This window comes from Chaetodon trifascialis, chromosome 15, assembly GCF_039877785.1.
Source record: "Chaetodon trifascialis isolate fChaTrf1 chromosome 15, fChaTrf1.hap1, whole genome shotgun sequence".
In the NCBI taxonomy this organism is placed as follows: Eukaryota; Metazoa; Chordata; class Actinopteri; order Chaetodontiformes; family Chaetodontidae; genus Chaetodon; species Chaetodon trifascialis.
The window spans coordinates 7248576-7268652 of NC_092070.1; the positions used below are offsets into that span (position 1 = coordinate 7248576).

Consider the following 20077-nt stretch of genomic DNA (forward strand, 5'->3'; position numbering starts at 1 on the left):
GTGCAGATAAGGCTTTCCTCTGCTGTGCTGACCGAGTGCAGACTGAGCACGTTACAGACAGTGGCTCACTCGCTCCACCTCATGGTCAACAATAGAACAGCAGGTACAATCATACGGCTGTTAAACGTGTTGTTGGCGAGTGTGTCATGTAGAGATAGATGAGTGTACCTGTGTATGCAACATGGACCTGTGTGTGTTAAGCAATGGGATGGAATGTACTGCAGCTAGAAGTGCTTTCATGACAAGTCGTGTAGCTTTGAGAACAGATGCAGGTTATACTGTAGAAACACTTTGCAAAAGAAGATATATGTGTAATTAAAGGGATGAAAACATGCCAGCTGTCAATAGTCGATCAATATAAGCATTATATAGCTTGTTGGAACGAGCCCCCTGTGATGATGCTGAAAATATTTGTGATCTGAAAGAAAGAATCCGGGTTTAAAACTTTAATCTTTGGGTGGTGACTTTATGTTGGAAAGGTTTTGCTGCTCAGTACATTTGTAATACAGCAGGGAATACAAATAAGTTTGAAAATTACAGCACTTAAATGATGACATATGGTCAATAAAAACACACACACACACACACACACACACACACACACACACAGGTCAGCAGTGTTTGTTACTTACTAGAGGACCCTTTCCCACTCATTAGATATGGACTTTGGGTTGGCCAGCTCTCTGTGACACATGGCTCTTAAGACCAGCACCTGAAAGCCACCTGATCACACAGATGATGGCATATACAACAACATCAATGCAAGGCTGAGAGCAGCTCCAGGAGCAGTGGAAAGTATTTGGGATGGAAATGGTTAAAGGAGAGATCATCTCACACATTTATGTAGAAAACTATGTTTTATTTCAAAAGCATTCTCAATTCAATTGCACAGACATAAAATAAGCACCGAAGGACAACTCTATACATCAATTACAATATAAATTTTGCTTTTGTTTCTATTTAGAAAGATCTGCATATACCTGCTGATGACAGTTGCACTGCAGCATCAGATGCTAATTGTCTTATTGTAGATGTAAATGTATGCACAAGTGGCATTTTAATGGCTTTGGTAACAACATGGTTTAATTTTGATCAAAATAAAACAAAAGATTACACATTTAAAAAGAAAAACAAAGGGATAAAAGAGCAAGGAGTATGACAACATTTTCATATTTAAGATTAACTTTATATAATGCTCAAATATTAAAAAAAAAAAAAAAACACACAAGATGAACATGAACTCCATCTTTGATAAAAAAAAATGTACAGCATAGTAAAACCGTGTTTGGATATGAACCGGGTTCAAAATAGAAATGAACGATCAAATGTCTTTAAGTCCACAAAGCTCTAAACTGAACCCCAGACAACATGAAAACGGTCTGATTCATAACATACAGAGACGTGTGGGAATGAAACAGCTGGCAATAACAAAACACAACGGATGACACTACGGATTGTCACCTCCGGGCTCCTGGTGACTGATGGCACAGCTTGTTCAAGCCTGTTTCTCCTGAACAAAGCCACAGTCCATTTCAGGCCACAGTCTCACCTCACTCAGGCTTGTACTCTTACAGGACTGGCTTTACTCAGCCGGCTGTGTCTTGTTCTTCTTATTCAGGACCTTACGGAGGCTCTCGGGCATCAGGTAGGGTCTCTCTGCACTGCCATCGTTCCTCTCAAGATCCTCCACTGGAAAGATATTCAAAAAAAATCACATTAAAATACCAAGTATTTTTAAAACTTCAGAATTAATATCCCTAACTAGTAAATCTGGAGCTTTGAACGCATTTAACAAAGGTATATAGCTTTAATCAACAGTTCAGACAATCACAAATAACATGTACTCATTTCAGGAGTTTAAATTCCTTTGTTTTATGCCTCAAATACTGTTTATCAAACAAAGAGGATGCAAAACTTCACAGTGGTGAAAACATAACAGAGCACAAAGCTAGCCTCAAGAAACTCACCAGGATTGACTTATACAGATATAAACCTGTTATAGCTTAGTGTTATCAGAAATTAAAGTGCCTCGATAGTGCAGCCTGCTAAAGAAGTCACACTGATGATTCTGATGGCGTGAACTGTAAACAATGAGGTAACCTGAAAATGTGCAAACAAACCAACATTAACGCTGTAAATTAGGCACATGAACGGCTTCAAGTTTCTATTGGCCAGTGGCAGTGAGAGGAACTACTGAAAGGCTAAAACACAGTTTAGAAATATCGGTTTACCTCAGAGGAACCCATCAATACAATTTCCAGACATGCAGACGAGCAGGTGTCCAAGACTGCCAAACTACAGACATTTCAAGCACCGTGTCATTGAAAATGAGGAAAGACCCGTCTGTTCAGATGTGAAACTTTCTAAACAACTTAAATCATCTCACCTCCAATGACAGATGATCAATCACCATCCTAATCATGCAACAAACTACCCATTTACAGTAAACCTGTGCACCTGTTAATGTGCTCATTCTGAGACACGCTTGATGTTCTATTGACCATTTGCTGACCCACTTTGTCCCTGCCATACCGTCCAGTTCTCACACAGATGCAGTTTGAAACAAACAGACATGTAGAAAAAAGCAGGCTTCTCATTTCTAGCTGTGACTGAAAACATTTCCGTCTGAAATGGCATCCGTCACTGGAAGACTGTTTCCAACTAATTTGTTCTAAATACAAAGATCCTGTGAAAGGACCCTAAACATATATTTAATGATTTAATGTCAGATCAGACTGTGTCTTAAACAGAACCCTGTCTGACTGCTTAGCGTACATACTTTTACAACCCAGAAGTAAGATTTATGCTTTGCTGCCAACAACAATACAAGCTTGTATGTTTAAACTGTTTTACTTTCAGTGAAGGCTTTTCGGATGATGGCTAATCAATGAGTTTGACGGACATAATGCTACCTAAATGAGTCTGGACAGGTGTGTAAACTATCCTAAATGCCACAAAGGGCCGGACCAAGTCTCTACGTTACACAGCATCGCGGACCAGCTTCCACACCATTGGTTAATACTCCAGGCTTTTTTAAACATAACCTGTAACTCCAGAAGATAATGTTGTATGAAATGCTCATGCTCGTTGAAACAATGGGTTAGTACAGTAGGTAGTTAGCCAAACATGCTAACGATTGCATCTTGTTAGAGCAGCTGAATCCGTTCCATGAACCCTTGCTTTTATGTCCCAAACTCTTTCAACCCTTACTGCAGCCACATGCACACCTCCTCTGCAGCTTGAAAGGCCAGCTGTGCCTAGTTATGGTTGCTAAGCTAGGATTGGACAACCACTGTCTGGGGGAGGGGTTTAGCAAATGGTCAATCAACAAAATAACTTAACATATTGTTCCCATGTCTCCTTGTGTTGAAGGACAGGTGAAATCGGCACCACTCAGCTGTGAATCAAGGAAACACTGAATCCCTGCACTTTAAGGCACAATCTGCCTCTGTGGGATGAGTGGTTAAGTGCAAAGAAGAATATCCAATGGGCAACAACAAAGGACCACCTCCTTACAATCACAATTTAAGACTATCTTTAACTATTACAGTCAAAAAGTGTTGCTTGGATTTTGTTATGCCCGTAATTCAGTGAAAAATCTGATGACACTCGCAAAGAGTGTTTGCCCACAAAACGCCTCTAAGTCGCGTCCTCCTCCTCAGCCTGCTGTCGTTTCAACTGGACATCTTCATCGTCCTGTTGCTGAGCAGAAGACGAAGACGGATCCTCAGCCTTGTTCTTCCACAGAATCTCATGAAGAGTTGAGGACATGTAATAAGGCCTTGCGGCTGAGCCATCATTGCGCTCCAGGTCTTCACCTTATTGAGTGTGTGTGTGTGTGTGTGTGTGTGTGTGTGTGTGTGTGTGTGTGTGTGTGTGTGTGTGTGTGTGTGTTTGTATGTGTTAATGGATGGAACAGAAAATTAGTATTGAAATAAAGGTAAAAGGTGTTATAGGGCCAGTGGGAGGGGAGGTGGTGAATTGTGGGCAGTGAGAAAAAAAAGAAGGGAGACAAAGAGAAAGAAAGTCAAATAGCAAGCAAGCAAAGGCACCCAGAGGCATTTCAGACAGTTCAACAGCATGCAGCAGCAATTTCCACAGGAACATACTGTCAGCCACAGACTGTTATGTTGAAATGGCGGTGAAATTTTCAAGTGTGGCACACCAAATTCATGCAATTCAGAATTAGTGACAGCCCGACACCAAAAGAATGTGAGACTTGATAGTTTTGAGCATTAAGCTTTGCATTTTACATCGAGTCCTGCCTTCAAGGCAACATATCTACAATGCTCATTTTTTTCATATAGAGTCCATCTGACACTTGTGTGGACAATGTCTAACTGACACATGGAAGTCAACAAGGGGCTGGAGAGGCGCTACTTACAGAAACAGAGGAAGAGAGTGTCCACACACATGGCATACACACTGAAGAATCCATGGGCAATGAGGTAGGAGCCAATCACCACGGTCTGGTGAGGACAAGAAGAAGCACACACACAATCAATCAGAAGAAAAAAAAACTGTGATGATGTGTTTCCTGGGGAAAAAAAGGACCATCGGACTCACCAGGATGGGCACCCAGTAGTAGTGGAGATTGGGAGCTGTATTCTCAAAGGCCTTCACTCTCCCAGAGAAGAAGAAGAAGGCAAAGATCCCTGTGGAGGAAAGAGCAGAGAGACCCCTCACTTGTAATGCATTATGGTCTAATGCTCAAGCTTTTATGGGCACATATATCGCATGCATTTTCTTCACGAGATGCTTCTCTAGTCTAAAACACTGTACATGCTCAATGGTATATTCAAGCATGATGAATACAGGTGATAACCAGACTCACCCACGAGCCCAACAATGAGCAGTTTGCCCAAAAACAAGAGGAAATCTGTCACTTTGTCCAAGACAGCCACCCTGAAGGAGTATAGAGAACAGTTTAACCTCTGCGAAAAACAAACTGCCGATCACATGAAATTAATTATGAAAAAACACCCAATTAGTGAAAAATTCTACTATTGCAGACACCATGAACACTCACCTGATCATATTCCTCATGAGGAGGAGGAAGGCATCTCTGGCAGAGGTGCAGAAGTTTTTGCCATAAATTGCCACCTAGAAGCCAAACACACTCATTACAGCCACACACACATCATTAATACACTTCTAGTTTAATGATAGGGTGCTGTGAAGTAAATGAACAAAGCACACACCATAATGTAGGCATTTCTGTTTAGGAACTTGATGAATTTCTCCAGACACCAGAAGCAGCACTTCAGACAGCACAACAGGAACTTGGTACACTTATTGTGGGCTCCTGTGAATGATGATTATCACATCAGTGAACATTTAACCCACACTGGAGACGAGTCCTGCAGGTCTCCAGCGTTGGAGAATACAGATTTACCTCTGACCTTTGCTATTTTTGCATGTCACTACTAAACAAACACAGACGATGGACTATGGATTGTAGCCTTGAGCGTACACTGAACTGTAGTCAGAAACAGTAGCCGACCTTTCAGCTTGTGGTCCAGATACTCCAGCAAAACCCTGATGATCTGAATGATTGAGAGGATGAGGGAGCCGAAGGCCAAAGTTCCTGTATGATACCTGAAACAAGATATACGTGACTTTCAAGCGAGGTATGAGAACAGCATGTGCTATATCAACACAAGGGAGTCAATGTGGAAGAAAATCAACAAATGTTAGGAGTGAGATGTGCACAAACTTCCTACACACACACGCACGCACGCACACACCTGAGAGATCTCCCGAGGGCAGAAAACACCGGGAAGGCAGGCATGTCATCCGGCTTGACGAAGGCCCAGTAGTATGAGGCGAAGGCCCCAGCCAGGGTCATCTGTCCCAGAGCCGTGACAAAGTTGGCACACCAGAAGAAGAGGAAAACGTTGTAGAACTGCAGGCCGATCAGGTATTTGTGGTAAAAAGTCTCTCCACCGTAGAAGGCAAAAAGGCACTCGGAGTCAGGGCACTTGGCTTTCATGGGACTGGTCGTGTAGTTCTGAGCACAGATACACGTTATATAGAAACGTTGTACACACTCACGTGTATAACTCTCATGTGATGGCACCAACTAGCTTTAAAGCGACAGATTCTGTTATGAAGTCAAAAAACTGCATTGACAAGTGAAGATTTAAGGGAAGAATTAGGGTTCAAAATGTCAATATAACTAATAAACAGTGATGCTGTCTAAAAACTGTCGTCAGATAAAAAAATAATAATAATAAAGTCATGAATAAAATGAGAAAACTTACTGCTGGGTCACAAGTTGCTCTTGAGTGTTCGCATTCTGACTCATTGAAAACTTTGTAGATGGGTTCATTTGAGGTAGACAAGAAGCTGATCAGTGCTGTCAAGGACAACGACCATACAGACTTTATAAGACTGCATATCCCAACCTCATCCAACACCCCACTTTTATGACATTATTACATTCCACTCATTTGGGCACACATTTATCCAAAGTCACTTACATGTTCCCCATGCATATGTGAGGAGCCACTGCTGTTCGTCAATGGTTGTATTTTGACATGTTGCTGACGAGTCACAAAATTTCTCATAGATCATATCTGAAGCTGTTAGTCATCCTTAATGTCTTTAACAGAACAGAGTCATTTTCTTTGAAGGCACTCACTCACTGTAGGAGATGTTGGCTCATGGACAGCTCCACAAGTGCTGCTCAGTATTTTCTCTAGCTGTTCATTTTTGACTGCAGGCAAGTCTGAATATCTCTGATTGACAGTAACGTGAAAGGATACACAGCAGTAACTGCCCAGTAGGCGATGACCATGGCCAGCAGGAGGAAGGTGAACAGTGGGTAGAAAAGGGAAGACATCACATGCCCAATTGCTCTGCAAACACAACAACAGCATCACAACAAAGCCCAAAAAAAACCCCACATCCATCATCACAATGAGTTAGATTTCAATTACTTCATCTGTACCGGTGCCATTAGTCTGACACTTTAATCCATTACCACAAAGACCAAAATGACTTTTTCAGTCAAACAATTTAACATCTTAACTTTCATTGATCTGTTTTTCCACTCCTCTCATCCTCTCCTCTTTAAGTGCCCACAGCTCTAATGTGAAGTCTGACCTGCTTGCTTCTTTGATGAGAGCAACAGCGATGAGGATCCTCTTCCTGAGGAAGATGAGCAATAGGATGATGATGACCTCCACAATGGCCAGGATAATCACTAAAGGAGGAGGGTGTCAGAGAGAGAGGTCGTATGGGTGTCCCAGTTTCACAGCAACATGTCAGAATGTATGAGGGTGTCGATGATGTGCTGTGTACTGACTGAAGGCCAGCCAGGTCTGTCTGATCTGCAGGTAGACTGTGAAGTCAGTCTGGAAGCCCAGGTCCTGCAGAGTCACATCAGCTCCTGGTTCTCCTTTCAGGGCAGCGTACTCCATGTAGCAGTGGAAGATGCCTAAAGAGCGACAATAAACACACTGCAAACTTTTAAAAGGGCAATGGTAAGCAACTGGATTCACGAAAAATGGAACCACTGTGCAACAACGCAGAAACAAACAATGTGATGGAAAAATCTTCTGATGTGTTTGCATGAAAACAACAGCACTTTTTAAAAAAAATTAAACTGGGCAGCAAACATCAGGGGTCTTTTTTAGAGAGTATCAAAGCTCATTCATCTGCAAACTTTTACATTAGAAAACATATATGCAACTGCAGTAGAAATTCTTTATTTACTGCTTATTTTATTGCCATGTTTACGTCTTTTACTTCATATATTAATTGTAGAATGTGAATTGTATCTGCGTCTCTGCTCGTGTTTCCCACGCAGGTTAGTTTGAGCTTCAGTGCGTCCTCCTCCCTATGAGAAGCTCTTATCTTTTGGCTCTCGCACGCATACATTAGAAAGCTCTGTCTGTGGAGGAAGGGAGGAACGACAAGACTCCAGGTGTAACTTCCTCATGAGTGCTCGTATTGTTTAAGCAGACAGAATGAAAGGATCACTGTTAAAATAACTTTAACTTTTTCATGCCTGCTGGGAGGAGAATGATCTCACTATGAACTTTTTTAGCTGCACTGGATTAAAATGGAGGCTCTGCTCCATATTCACCAACTGCCATGGTGAATCTTTGTATCAGAGGTCCGCTGATGACGACTTTCTTTGTGCTTTGTGCCACATGTGTCCCAATATCATACTTCAGCCTGAGCATGTAGTGTGTTCACACTGGGAAAGTGACTAAGTTAACTATAATCAAAGCAGTCTACACAGATACTAAAAAAATGCAGATGCTCTCCCAGAATGCAATGCACAAAGGATTGCAGTGGAAAAGGAGGTTGCACTTCAACAGCGGGATTCTCAGTGGAGTGCTAAACCCAAAATCCAAGAAGTAAATTCCAAAAAAGATGAAAAGGTAGCAGCTCTCAAGTCTTCAAGTCAGGGAGGACAAAATACTCACATATCACTTCTTTATTGTACTTGGCTTGGTTTTGCGATGTGAGCCAAATAAACAAGTGAAATATAAGTATTTTGTCCCCCTTGACTTGAACACCTGAGAGCTGCTACCTGTTCATGTTTTTTTAAAGAACTACTTGTGTCTGGCAGTAAAAAAGCTGCAGGAAACAAACAGTATGTGGTACGAAATTTGGACACAGCTTCAGAGTAAACACACTCTGTTCATTGAGCTAACTCTGATCGTCCATTGTGGAACGCACGCTACTGTACATTCAGTTTGTTAAACCTGCTTTCTGAAACAGGCCCCTGGAGCGCTGAACTACTGTGAGGCAACTATGACAAAGATAATGACTTTGACCCTTACCATATCCTATGACCAGTATCACTAAGACGATCATGACCCAGACCATGATTCCCGCCAGGAAGCGCAGGAGAATGATGAAGAGCAGGCTGGTGACCATAGCAATAACCAACCCACTGGAGAGAGTCGACGGTGAGAGGAGGGGAGGCAAGCAGAGAGATTGAGAGGTGAGACCAGCTGAGGTTTCATTCTGTCAGACTGACTGGATCAAAGGGGAAAAAATAGAAATGAAGGTGAGCGACTTACATAAGGATCCAGTACCAGGACTGTGTGTAATCCTCAAAGATTTTCATGACCACTTGACGAGCCTCAATAACCACAGTGGCATTCCTGTGGAGAGATTCCTGCATGTTTATCAGTTGAAGCACTATGGAATTCCTCTTCGGGTATTATTGGTAACATGTCATTGGCAGGTTGGGACAGGCTGGGCCACAGCTATTTTCAAGCAGTGACAGAATGGTGTTATTCTGTGATATACTCACTTGACTCCATCCACAAGATCTTTAGCATCTCTCATTTTTCCGCTTCCATCATCAAAGTGAGAGCTGTTTCCAACAGTTATCACTCCTCCTTTCTGGCCCAAAGCTGGGAAACACCGACGAGTGACTGTAGGGAAGCAGAGGAAATGCAGAAAAGTTAACAAGAGGCTGGTCAATTAGATTTGAGAAGGAGAAAAAAATACATTTTTATATGCCAGAACTTTCCATACGGATGGATGGATAGAGATCCAACTCACAGGGTTTGCTGGGGGTCAGCATGGCGGGACAGAGACCTAAACTGAGGATTTTTGTCACACCCTGAAACACAGTATATCCAAAAGAGATCAGCAGGTGTGTGGAGAGCTTTGGACTATCAAAACAACAGAAAGAAAGAAGCATCCAGGGAGGCTTAAATTCAGGCTTTAAACTCACCATTGCATTCGTCACACCCTCCTTGCAGAATTGCTTGTAGTAGTCAAAGTCATTTTTGTTGCTGTAGGCTTTGAGTAGTGTCATGAACTTTTCGGGGCATTTCTCCACACACATCTAAGGAGGAGGCAGCATTTACAGCAGGACGGTTACATCGAGTGCAGAAAAAGCATTCACTGGTCATAGTTTTGGATCGATAAATGCAGCACAGCAGGGAGGCTGAATGCCAACATAATTGATGATAAAGGAGAACACAGAAGCATGAGCTGTGTCCCAAATCCATTCTATACTGAGCATTTCTAAGCAGATTTTGAATGTGAAGCGTGTTCAAACTGGGAAAAGTCACAAAGGTAAGTCTACTCAAAACTAAGACTACAACACTTCTTGAGCGTGCTGTCGATGGACAATATTGTCCCACAGAGCAATGTAAACAGGAAATGGAGGAGCTGCTCACAGCTGGGAGAATTTAAATAAGTTGTGGATGATGGTTAAAAAAAGTTTGACTTGGCCAGTGAAGAACACACGATGAGAGAGGAGTGGAGTTCACACCTGTGTGGTCGGACACTGGAACTCCAGCAGGACCATGGGGCTGGCACACTTCATAATGTTGAAGTAGAACAACAGCCGCTTGTTCCTGTTAAAACAGACATACAACATGCTCAGAGGAAGAAAATGCTCACAGAAAAAGTGCATGAGACTCGACCCCGATGAGGGCACGATAGCTGAAATCATTTGGTGAATAAAGCGCAGAGTGCTGGAGTGAAACATCTGCTGCACTGAAGCTTGCAGCGGTCCACTCCTCACTGTGTGGGAATGGGGATAATTATAATCTATACTTGGAAAGCAACTCACTCGAGAGGGGTCCCAGCCTGTCCACAGAACTGGCCTCGGCTGTCCGTGGGATAGATCACTTTCCTGGGGTCACCCTGAGACCAGGCTGGAAGCACAACAATAGAAAGTAAAGGTTACAAAAGGGTTTTGTCTTGCTATAGGCTGGCATTTTTGAAAAGGTAAACCAAACTGCAGTGCTGTTTACTTACCGAGAATTCCCACTGCAATATAAGCCAGTATGGCAAGAATGAATAGGATGCAGCACACAATGTCTGTGCAGCCCCTAGAATGGAAACAGTGAAGTTTAAAGGGTTGAAAAAAACTCTTTGGAGCCACTTACACACAATAAAAAGCCAGAAGTCACAACACATCTCCATCTCACCTGTTTTGGATGGGGCCCTTGAAGGTTGGGTCATACTTCCTTGGCTCACCTACATGACAAGAAAGTGTATTTATGACTCAGTGAACTCTCAGTGGCTGCTTAAAGCTTGGCTTGGTGAGAGGTCTGCAACTGTAGTTACAAACAGAAGCACCTTGCACACAGGCCAAGTCTTTAAGGAGATCCGATTGAAGGTTAAGAAATAGCAACCCCCACCCCCCCTTCCTCCCATTCTTCTGTCAGATGACTTTTCCCTCCAGGCAGACACGCCTGGCAACCCAACAAATTCCTCCCTGGTGACTAAGCAGAAGGAAACCCATGTGAAAAACGGTGCCAACATAACTAAATAACCACTAGAGGGGGCCTACATCATTTACTGCACTACATCTAGTTTGACAAGGCAATAATGTCATGTTGATTTATGCCAAAAGATTGAGCAAGATATGCTAAATTGTAAGTAAAGGTAAGTCTCTCCTTCAAACCAAAAGACTTTTTCACTTTTGATTTTCTTTAACTGTGTTATATTTGTTGTGACAATAAGACTTCCTACAAATGGACCATTGAAAGCAAAGTTTCCCATCTGGACACACTAATTTAACAACCTCTGGTGCTTCTGTGGGATTGCAATGTTGTTACGAGGTTTGACAATCAGGATTGCCAAGCCGTATTGTCATTTAAGATTCTGAGTCATCAACTGATGTTCTATGAGTAATTACTGCAGGCTCAGGTTTATAGGTAGGTTTGCTGCAGGTTATCTGAGGTCAGCCTGTCAGGAGCAGGGGGCAGAGCGTCTGTTATCTAGGCAAATTCATCTTGCAGCTTGAGCTTAAATACATCAGCGGTTTCACTTGGCAGGTCAGTGCTCATCAGGACAGAAAGGTGCCACATTATTACTGAGGAGCAAATACAAATCATTGATCAAAAGTCACACCTTAGCAGGCTGCACACTCACTGCTCTAACACAAAAATAATGGTGTTATATCCAAAATCACCAATATTTTCTGCATCATGGCTGCTCTCATGGGAGTTATTCCTCTTAAAAATAGATTAATTGACAGAGAGCATCTATATCTCCAATTTTAAGTGCAATAATCAGAATTCACATTTGCAAATGGATCTTGAAAGCTTGTCACAGCTGTCCCTTGTTCATTCGCAGCTCTTCTCTATCTCCCTTAAGAGAGTTTCTTTCTCAGCCTCTGTCTGCTGAGAACTAAAGGCTGAAGGAAGGATCCCATACAATTTCGTCTCTCATCACACACCTGTTGGAAACCAGCAGTAACACACAAGACAGGCAACACACACAAAGTTGTGTACCAAGCTGAAAGACAGCATGATCATCAATACTACCACAGCATGTACATGTACATGCGTCGCCGTGGATCCCAACAAATTAGAGTCTAGACAGAGTATGATATTCACTGTGGCGCCTTTGCATATTAATTATGTATGTGGTCCAGAGAATAATGCTGCACCAAGCATTTACCAGACGAGCTCTTAGAGAAGCTCCAGCTTCCTGTTAGTGAGACCATGGGTGTTATGCTTCATATACACAGTATGATGTGTGTATTGAGGGGCTATTTTTGACAAGTTTCATTGTTTTCATATTTGACATCATCACTGATGAACATAGACAAGTGGAGGACTCTATTTGACTGCACACAGAGAAGGGCTAGCTTGTTAGCTTCAGCATGTGGCTAAAGGTGTCAGTGACAGCAGGTTTAATGAAGCCACTTCAGAGGAAGAGCTCGCTCCTTCAATGACTGTCTGCACACAGCACAGGAATATTTGTGCGAGAGAAAACTGAAAACTGATAAAAGATTTCCCAGCTCTCACACACCTATACAATCAGCAGAGCTACCAGCAGTGGTAGGTTCCACACAAACACACACACCCATTCTTCCCCCACAATGCTGACACGTTGATACTGCCTCTCCAGTTTCACTCAAAACAATTTACACACCTTGTGAGACTGATTCACATTTTAAGCAATAAGAAAAGTAAAGACTATAGACCAACTAATAATCCTGTGTTCGTTTGATGGTTCTTCGATGGATACACAATTAAATAAAGCTGCGAATCAAATTAAACTTAAGCAAAAGGAGCAATTACCATGCTTTCCATAATATTCTCCATTCTCAGGCATGTTGAAATTCCTCTCTGGGCCAAACCTTGAAATGTACAGAGAAGCCTTTTACTCTTCCACCTTTTATCAGGTTGACTTCTTGCTGCCGGTATAAATGAGCGAGAGTGGAGGAAACACAAGTACTGTGAAGGGAGAAACCAGTCCAACCTGTCCCTGAACAGCAGTGAGCCCGGGCAGCCAGCAATGCTCCACCTCAGACTTCCCTCTAGTGTTTACCCTGAAACAAATGCCTCTTTCCAATCTGGGCCCCACCTGGGCATCTCCCTCTTTCTCCTCCCACTTCCAAATGACCTGTTTCTGTTTTTCCGCTTTGTTCCTGCCTCAAAAACAAGAAGCCATCCAGTCAGGCAAATGAACTAATCTACAGGACGGTGCAAGTGAACATGTGAAAGACAGACTGGGGGCTGTTGTTGTATGAGGAGAGAAAACTAAAAAAGAAGTTGCTTAGATGTTATCAGAAACACGTGTTTGCAGAAAACAAGGAGAGATTCCGCCTGCGCTATCGCCTCCGGTGGTGTTATGTGTAGCTGCTGTGGAGGAGGAGTGATTAGGTTCAGGTGTGAAGGATATTTTAGCCTGTAAACACAATCACCTGCAGAGAACTGAAGGCATGCAATAATGAGCTCAAAAAACACTAATTCTGTATTCTAAAACTGCCTTTAAACTGCCTTGTGCAGCAGCATGAATCTATTACTCTCAAAGTGATCGCTCCCATCTTGTGGGGACATGGCAGCATTGCACCGAGACACAAAGAGATAAAACATCAAGCTTTTTTATGCACTAGAAATTCTGGATCACTCTCTATTCTGTATTAAACAGCCAAAGGCAGTAAGAAAAATTAATAAATAATTTTAACAAAGAGTCCACAGAAGGACTACACTAATGCTTTCTACAGATGCTGCAACAGGATATTTAACTAGAATGACTGAAAGTTTCCACCCATTCTGTTCTTGTTTTACTGCCAATGTTTCTGTGCAATGGGATTCCCATCAGGGTCTCTGGCGTCGCTGCAATTTCCATAACAAAAAGAAAAACTTTCTCAAGAAGTGGCTCTGAAACAGAGACTGGTAGTTTCTGGGGAATCTGATTTCTTGCATGATGACACCAGGCATGACACACAGCAGACAACACAGCACAACAGTAATTCTTGTTTCCATCTATTGCCCTTTGACTGCTGAACTGTTTAACAGTCGTGACCAATTAATCCTGAACTTTTTTCTTGGATTGGCAACCAGCTGGTTTGGGAACAGCGCAGTGAGTGACGTAAGGTGAAGTAAAACCCACCAGTCTGATTTTTTAACAGGCTGAATTAATTATTGAATCATTTTTTTTCCTTTGTTGGCAGTGAGCAACAGTTTTAATCTGTTAAAAGCTCTCTGGTGTCTCAAATCTAATTCCAGTGAACTACCACTGTGCAACCAGAAAACCCTTGAGCATTCACTCAAATCATTAAAAAATACTGATGCTACACATGTCAGAGCTTTGGTTTAATTATGAAATACAACAGTGTTTTCTAATGAGTCTCAACAAGGACACCCATTTACAGACAATCTGCACTTCACTATTGTGCTTTTGTGTGTTTTGATTATGAAGTAGAGTAATAATGCATCTATTCGTTGTTTTAATATTCAACAATCACTGTTAGAAAAAGATGAAAAAACTTTTGTTTTCACAGAAACAAAACCAGAAGTGAAACTTCGTGTATTGTTTCCCCTTCCTCGGGTACAGTGTTCATGACTTTCCCTCAGTTTCCGTTTCCTACCGCCTCCCTTGACGTCTTCACTACCTTATTCTATAAGACATCTGGTAGGCTTTTGTCACGGACAAACATTAACAATGGCAGCTACTGCACAGCAATGCCGCAATTAATGATGTTATGTGTTATACCTTTGGTCAACAGGTAAAAATGCCTGCTTGTGCAACACGTTTGGTCATTGCAAACTGACTTGTATAGTTGCTTTTGCCAACCATCATTTTTGCTTTGTCTAGAAGACCTTCACATATCACTGTTAAAACCGTTCAACTCCAATTTCAGTGACACCCTTTGAAAGGCCATTGGTAAACTTGCGTTGCCATGTTTTTAGTTATAGATCCTGAGAAATAAAAGAAGCTACAGTAAAGGTCAAATAAATAGCTGAAGCAAGAGAGTAAGTAAAAAAAGGGCCACAGTTCAAGAAATCCAAGGGCTGTATCTTGAAAGGAGGTGATATGAAAGCAACACAATACAGTAGGCAGACTGCAACTATAGGTTACAGCTGCTGCCCTCACTGCACATCTACTGCATGTCTTTCATTACAGCAAGAGGGTGTGGAGCATTTAGTTCAAGTTCAGATCTATTTACAGTGTTAAAAGGGAAGCAGCATCACAGGCACACACAAACCTACAGTATGTATCCACAGTAAAATGTTATATTCTTACAATACGATTTGGTCCATCTGTCTCATAATCTGTGGGAGGCGAGCAACAGAAATGCTTCCAACTAAAAAAGTCTGTCACGTCATATTTTCACACAACAGCCTCTCCTTCATAATCCTCTAACAAAGTTAATCTTTAAAATGTGTCACCTCACAACAGCGTCTGGGTGAAACTTGTGCTCCAACTTGTAATGAAGTCACAATCAAGCTCTTATCTCAGTGTGGCTATTTCTGGAACTCCAACACAGATGGAGGAAAGTGAAACAGAGTTATACTTCATACATGTGGGCTATAGGAATTGGACACAATTAGAAAGACTACTCACTGGCATAAGTGGCAAACAGGAAGCAAACACAAAGACATTTTCTGGACTAAATATTCACCCTCCTGACTACAATATAAGAGACATTTCAAGGAACATTTGAGGAAAATAATAGCAGCTGTTTAAGTTCCAAAACAAATGCTGCTTTGTATTAACAGATGCATTCCTCATCAAAAAGGGGTCAGCAAGCTCATCCAAGATCAACAGACCCAGCTACTGATCGCAGAAGAAACTGACTAACACGGCTCACTGGTGGTGGTCCTGCTCCCATGTCCAAACTGCTCTGCATTTGTATCTCTTCTGCTCCCTAAATCCTTTTCCCCCTGACCTTAATAACCAATCAGTCTCACACTGCTCTGAACATGCCTTTGTATTGCAGACTGCAGGCAAGTTGGCAGAACCACTCAACAGTGAGCGGAGTCTCATGATCCAGTTTGGGATGTTCGGGTATGATGAAGCACATTTAAGTAGAAGCAGACGGCAGCAATGGCGGAGATGTTTTTTGGCCTTATGTTAGCAGTGGTGAAGGAAAACTGTAGAGTACAGGATGTAACAGGACAAAAACTGCAAACGTAGCTCAAGCGATCTTTAACAGAGGCAAATGGGCATGAAAGCGAGGCCAGAGAAGCACGGCATCAGGTTTCAAACCTCCTCGCCTAAATATGTCTTATAATTACACCTAATCTGCACCAGGGCACAGCTGCCCGGCTGCTTTCAATCCTGTCATTGAGGTTTCTTGATTTATCTCAGCCTGAAATTACTCCAACATGTGAAACTGTGCTGGATCCTACAGCGTCCTCTGAAAGCCTCTCTCTATGGCGTGTTTAGGTTATTGTTCTTGTCTCATTTTTTTAAGCTGGTTTGCCTAAAGTCTCATGATGCACTCAGAAATCTGTGTGCTGCACTTTGCAGAGACACAAACCACAGTCATTTCTTAATTGAATTTACAGCCAAGCCACAACCATCTTTTCCAGTGGTCTAAATAACGTTCCTCCTCTGTTTCTCGCCATTTGCCATCTTACTCTGTGTCGAACTATCTGAAACTGAGAAAGTATGATGCTGCCGTCCATGCAGGGTTGGTAATGTCAGTCAATTAGCCATCATGTAGCAGGAAGAGTGGAAAAGGGTGTGTGCAGACAAGAGGGGGGAAACATTATGTAAAAAGCATATCATGAAAGCCTGCGGACAGTGGAAGTGACTCCTATTGTTTTTCATTCCTGCTTGTCAACATCCTGAATGAGGTAAACATGCGCAACATGCTGCTGCACCATAACAGAAAGAGTCCTTTTAATTCACTGTTGTGTTGCACAGATGACGTTATAGGCCGTAAAGATGCTCCCTAAACATGATTTTTCTTTTGTCTGATTTTTTCATGGCTCAGTTTTTTCCATGAAATGCACTGTCCCTGAGAGATTAGCAAAGAGCTGCATGGCACCCAGCATACAACAGGGTGTGTCATAAACACATTTAGGAGGGATACCCGGGTTAAGAAGGACATAATTACACCCACACAAGCAGCTAAAGAGACACTACTTTGCACAATATAGAGCCATTGAAATTAGACTGCAAACAAACATGTATCCTGTGCATGAAACTCAGCATGATATTTCCAATATGACACTACCATGAGACTCTGGAGGTATGCAGACCCTCCTCACATGTTTGAGGTATTTTCTAATAAGCTCTATACATAGCTGGGCGTCAGCTAAGCTGCCATACCAGTCTGAGGAATGTGGCAGCAACTGGACAAGCACAGGACAAACTGGGACATTGGACAACCCGACAGTATTCGTGTACCACCGGCTTACTTGAACACAACCTGAATTTTGAAAACGTGACAGACGACAGAAGTTTGTGTTCACGCATTGTCGCTGTTGGTAGAAAGTGACGCAATTTTAGGCACAAGGTGATATTTAGGCTGATATACTAAGTTGACATCTCACGAGAGAAAGTGGTCGAGCTAACTTGCGTCAAAAAAGCAGAAAACAATAAGCGTAATAATGTACATAGTGAAACAATTTCAGGAACAATTTGTGCTTGCGCCAAAACTTCACTAGCTAACCTCAGTTCAGAGACGTTAAAGAGTGGTAGCTGTCCCAAGACAAAATGAGTGAAACGTGCCCGTGTTGGACTTAAATAATTACCATATTTCGGTTTCTCCTCCAGTTCCATGATTCCGGACTGTTTCCTCTTGGCCAGAGGCGACCACTACAGCATATTTCCAACCCTGACGGAGGCTTTCTTGTCGCGCTTCTGTCAACTTGAACACTTCGAAGAAATCCGCTCCAAAATCTTGACTGTCCTGCTAACGTTTAAAGGGAGAACCCTGAGAGGAGAGTGCTGGCCAATGAGAAGGCAGGACACCGTGATTGACAAGGCGCTACACCAATCGCTGAGCGAAGGCGGGGTTTATAGTCATGGAGACTGGGTTAATTTCTAGTACCGTTAACTGATACAGGCACATCTGTCCAATGAGCTGTTATAACTGTCCAATAAGCAATGGCAATGCAGCAAATACAATTCATCTCAATATTTAATGAAACATAACGAGGTCTTTGTTTGCCCATCATCACTCACGCACAGTGGAAATGTGTCTTCATCAACCAAGCGTGCAGCAAATCAATGACATAGCATAACTTTTATTGGTCTGATGAAATTCGAGACAACATTAATTATAAAAGCAATATATTCATTCATAATTCAACTTACAGGCCTCACATCGCCTAATCTGACTCTGCACTATGTGAGTCACGACAGCAGCTGCTGGGCGTGGAGGAAGAGGTAAGTTTCTCAAGTAAGATAAGACAACACAGTGTGAAAATGCTCCATTGCATGTAAAGACTCTGCATGCAAACATGTATTGATGTAATGACACAGAAGAGTTAGAAGGAAACAATTTTTAGATAAAATCTTTCACTATGCAGAACAGACCCTTTCAGAGTATTCTATGAATATAACACTGAATATTACTGTAGTGCATGGATTGTACTGCATGATGGCCGCATTGAAGGAGCAATCCTCAAATATTAAACATTAAGTTGAGTTTTCTCACAGAGAGAACTATTTACCTTTTGAAAGCAGTTGTAATGTCCTCTCTGGCTCTGCATGGAGCTGTCCACAGTCTGAAAAAGCAACACAGATGACAGTTCATCTTAAAATCTGTCTCTCGTTAGTCTCCCAACTTTAAGAAATGTAAATACTAAATTGTTAAATCTTTGGAATACCCTTTGAATAAGATTCATGTTGTACTTTGTTCAAGATGGAGCTGATTTTAGCTACTTATCATAGCCAACTGTTGGATAGTGTAATGAATCATGCTGTGTGAGCTGACCATTTTAAATCACATCTGTAAAGTATTACCACTGTCAAATAAATACAGTGGAGATGAATGTATTTTATTACTTGTTATGTGGATGATGACTGTGACCTAAAGTGTGAAATGTGTCTTGTAGCTGCATTTGAATTTGTCCAAAAAACACATTGAATGAGGTGCCAATATACTACTTTGATTTCTAAAATGCAAAAGTCAGAACCTGATCAGTTGTGAGTGGCCCACAAGAAAAGTACATAACACAAGTCAGTGGTCAAAGTATTCAGATCTATAAAAGCAGCAAAAATCACAGAAATATTCCATACATGAAAAAGTCTTGAATTCAAAATCATATTAAATTAAAAGTCTGCAAATTCTATTTAAAACAAAAGTGCCCGCTATGCAGGCAAAACAGCCTTTGCCAGTTATATTGTTACACATGATAATATATTGTGTATTATTGATGCGACGCCATGTAAGTGGCCTTTTAGTGTATGTTGTAGTCTGCCATGGAGCCACTTGTAACTTCTTTATACACTGTTGGGTAGTTTATTTCACAGTATAACAACAAATCCTATTCTATATGCTTAGTATGGGTTGTCAAGTCTTAGTCAGCAAGTTAATTGTAACAGAGCCTCCAAATAAATGATGTGTAGTAAAATGTATAATATTCCATCTGAAAGGTATGGGAGTAGAAGTAGCATAATGACAATACCCAAGGAAAATATTAGCTACAATAAAATGCAGTTGCTGTTATTTTCCACTGTCGATAAAAACAAGTCATTATCTTTTTTTTCTTTTACCACCACCAACTATTTTTTTTATGTAACTCATTGTAGAGAGCCTTTTAAGGGTTTTCAGATATCACAATGACTGCAGTAAAACTAAGATATTCTCTCCACAATCAAACCCTCATGGAGCTTTATTTGACTGAACACTGCAGTCTTTTGGTGCTGTTATGTCTTGTGTGACCTC

At 41.7% G+C, this 20077-nt stretch overlaps 1 protein-coding gene across 4 annotated transcripts; it reads right to left on the bottom strand.

The window, feature by feature from the left end:
* Positions 1-841: 841 nt before the first annotated feature.
* Positions 842-18118, bottom strand: LOC139343722 (choline transporter-like protein 2). 4 transcript variants are annotated; one of them, XM_070981499.1, is made up of 22 exons: positions 17937-18118; positions 10917-10965; positions 10744-10817; positions 10556-10640; positions 10253-10337; positions 9707-9820; positions 9532-9592; positions 9278-9401; positions 9042-9125; positions 8799-8911; positions 7310-7441; positions 7108-7207; positions 6768-6860; positions 6264-6348; positions 5748-6010; positions 5504-5598; positions 5202-5305; positions 5030-5103; positions 4835-4905; positions 4567-4655; positions 4385-4469; positions 842-3818 (listed from the first exon to the last, which is right to left on the bottom strand). In XM_070981499.1, exons 1-22 carry the CDS (start codon positions 17962-17964, stop codon positions 3640-3642), a joined length of 2187 nt encoding a protein of 728 aa, XP_070837600.1. In that variant the 5' UTR covers positions 17965-18118; the 3' UTR covers positions 842-3639. The 4 variants fall into 4 exon arrangements, with proteins under 4 accessions (XP_070837600.1, XP_070837602.1, XP_070837601.1 ...); XM_070981501.1 differs by having other exon boundaries at positions 842-1689; positions 17937-18072; XM_070981500.1 differs by lacking the exon at positions 17937-18118 and adding an exon at positions 13023-13149 and having other exon boundaries at positions 842-1689.
* Positions 18119-20077: the final 1959 nt, after the last annotated feature.

Excerpts from the sequence above, each read along its gene's own strand:
- LOC139343722 (XM_070981498.1), bottom strand. The coding sequence starts at position 13,056 with ATGCCTGAGAATGGAGAATATTATGGAAAGCATG. Across the intron at positions 6,861-7,107 it reads CTCATCAAAGAAGCAAGCAG|AGCAATTGGGCATGTGATGT; the intron begins GTCAGACTTCAC and ends TTGTGTTTGCAG. Across the intron at positions 4,656-4,834 it reads GCTCATTGTTGGGCTCGTGG|GGATCTTTGCCTTCTTCTTC; the intron begins GTGAGTCTGGTT and ends TTTCCTCCACAG.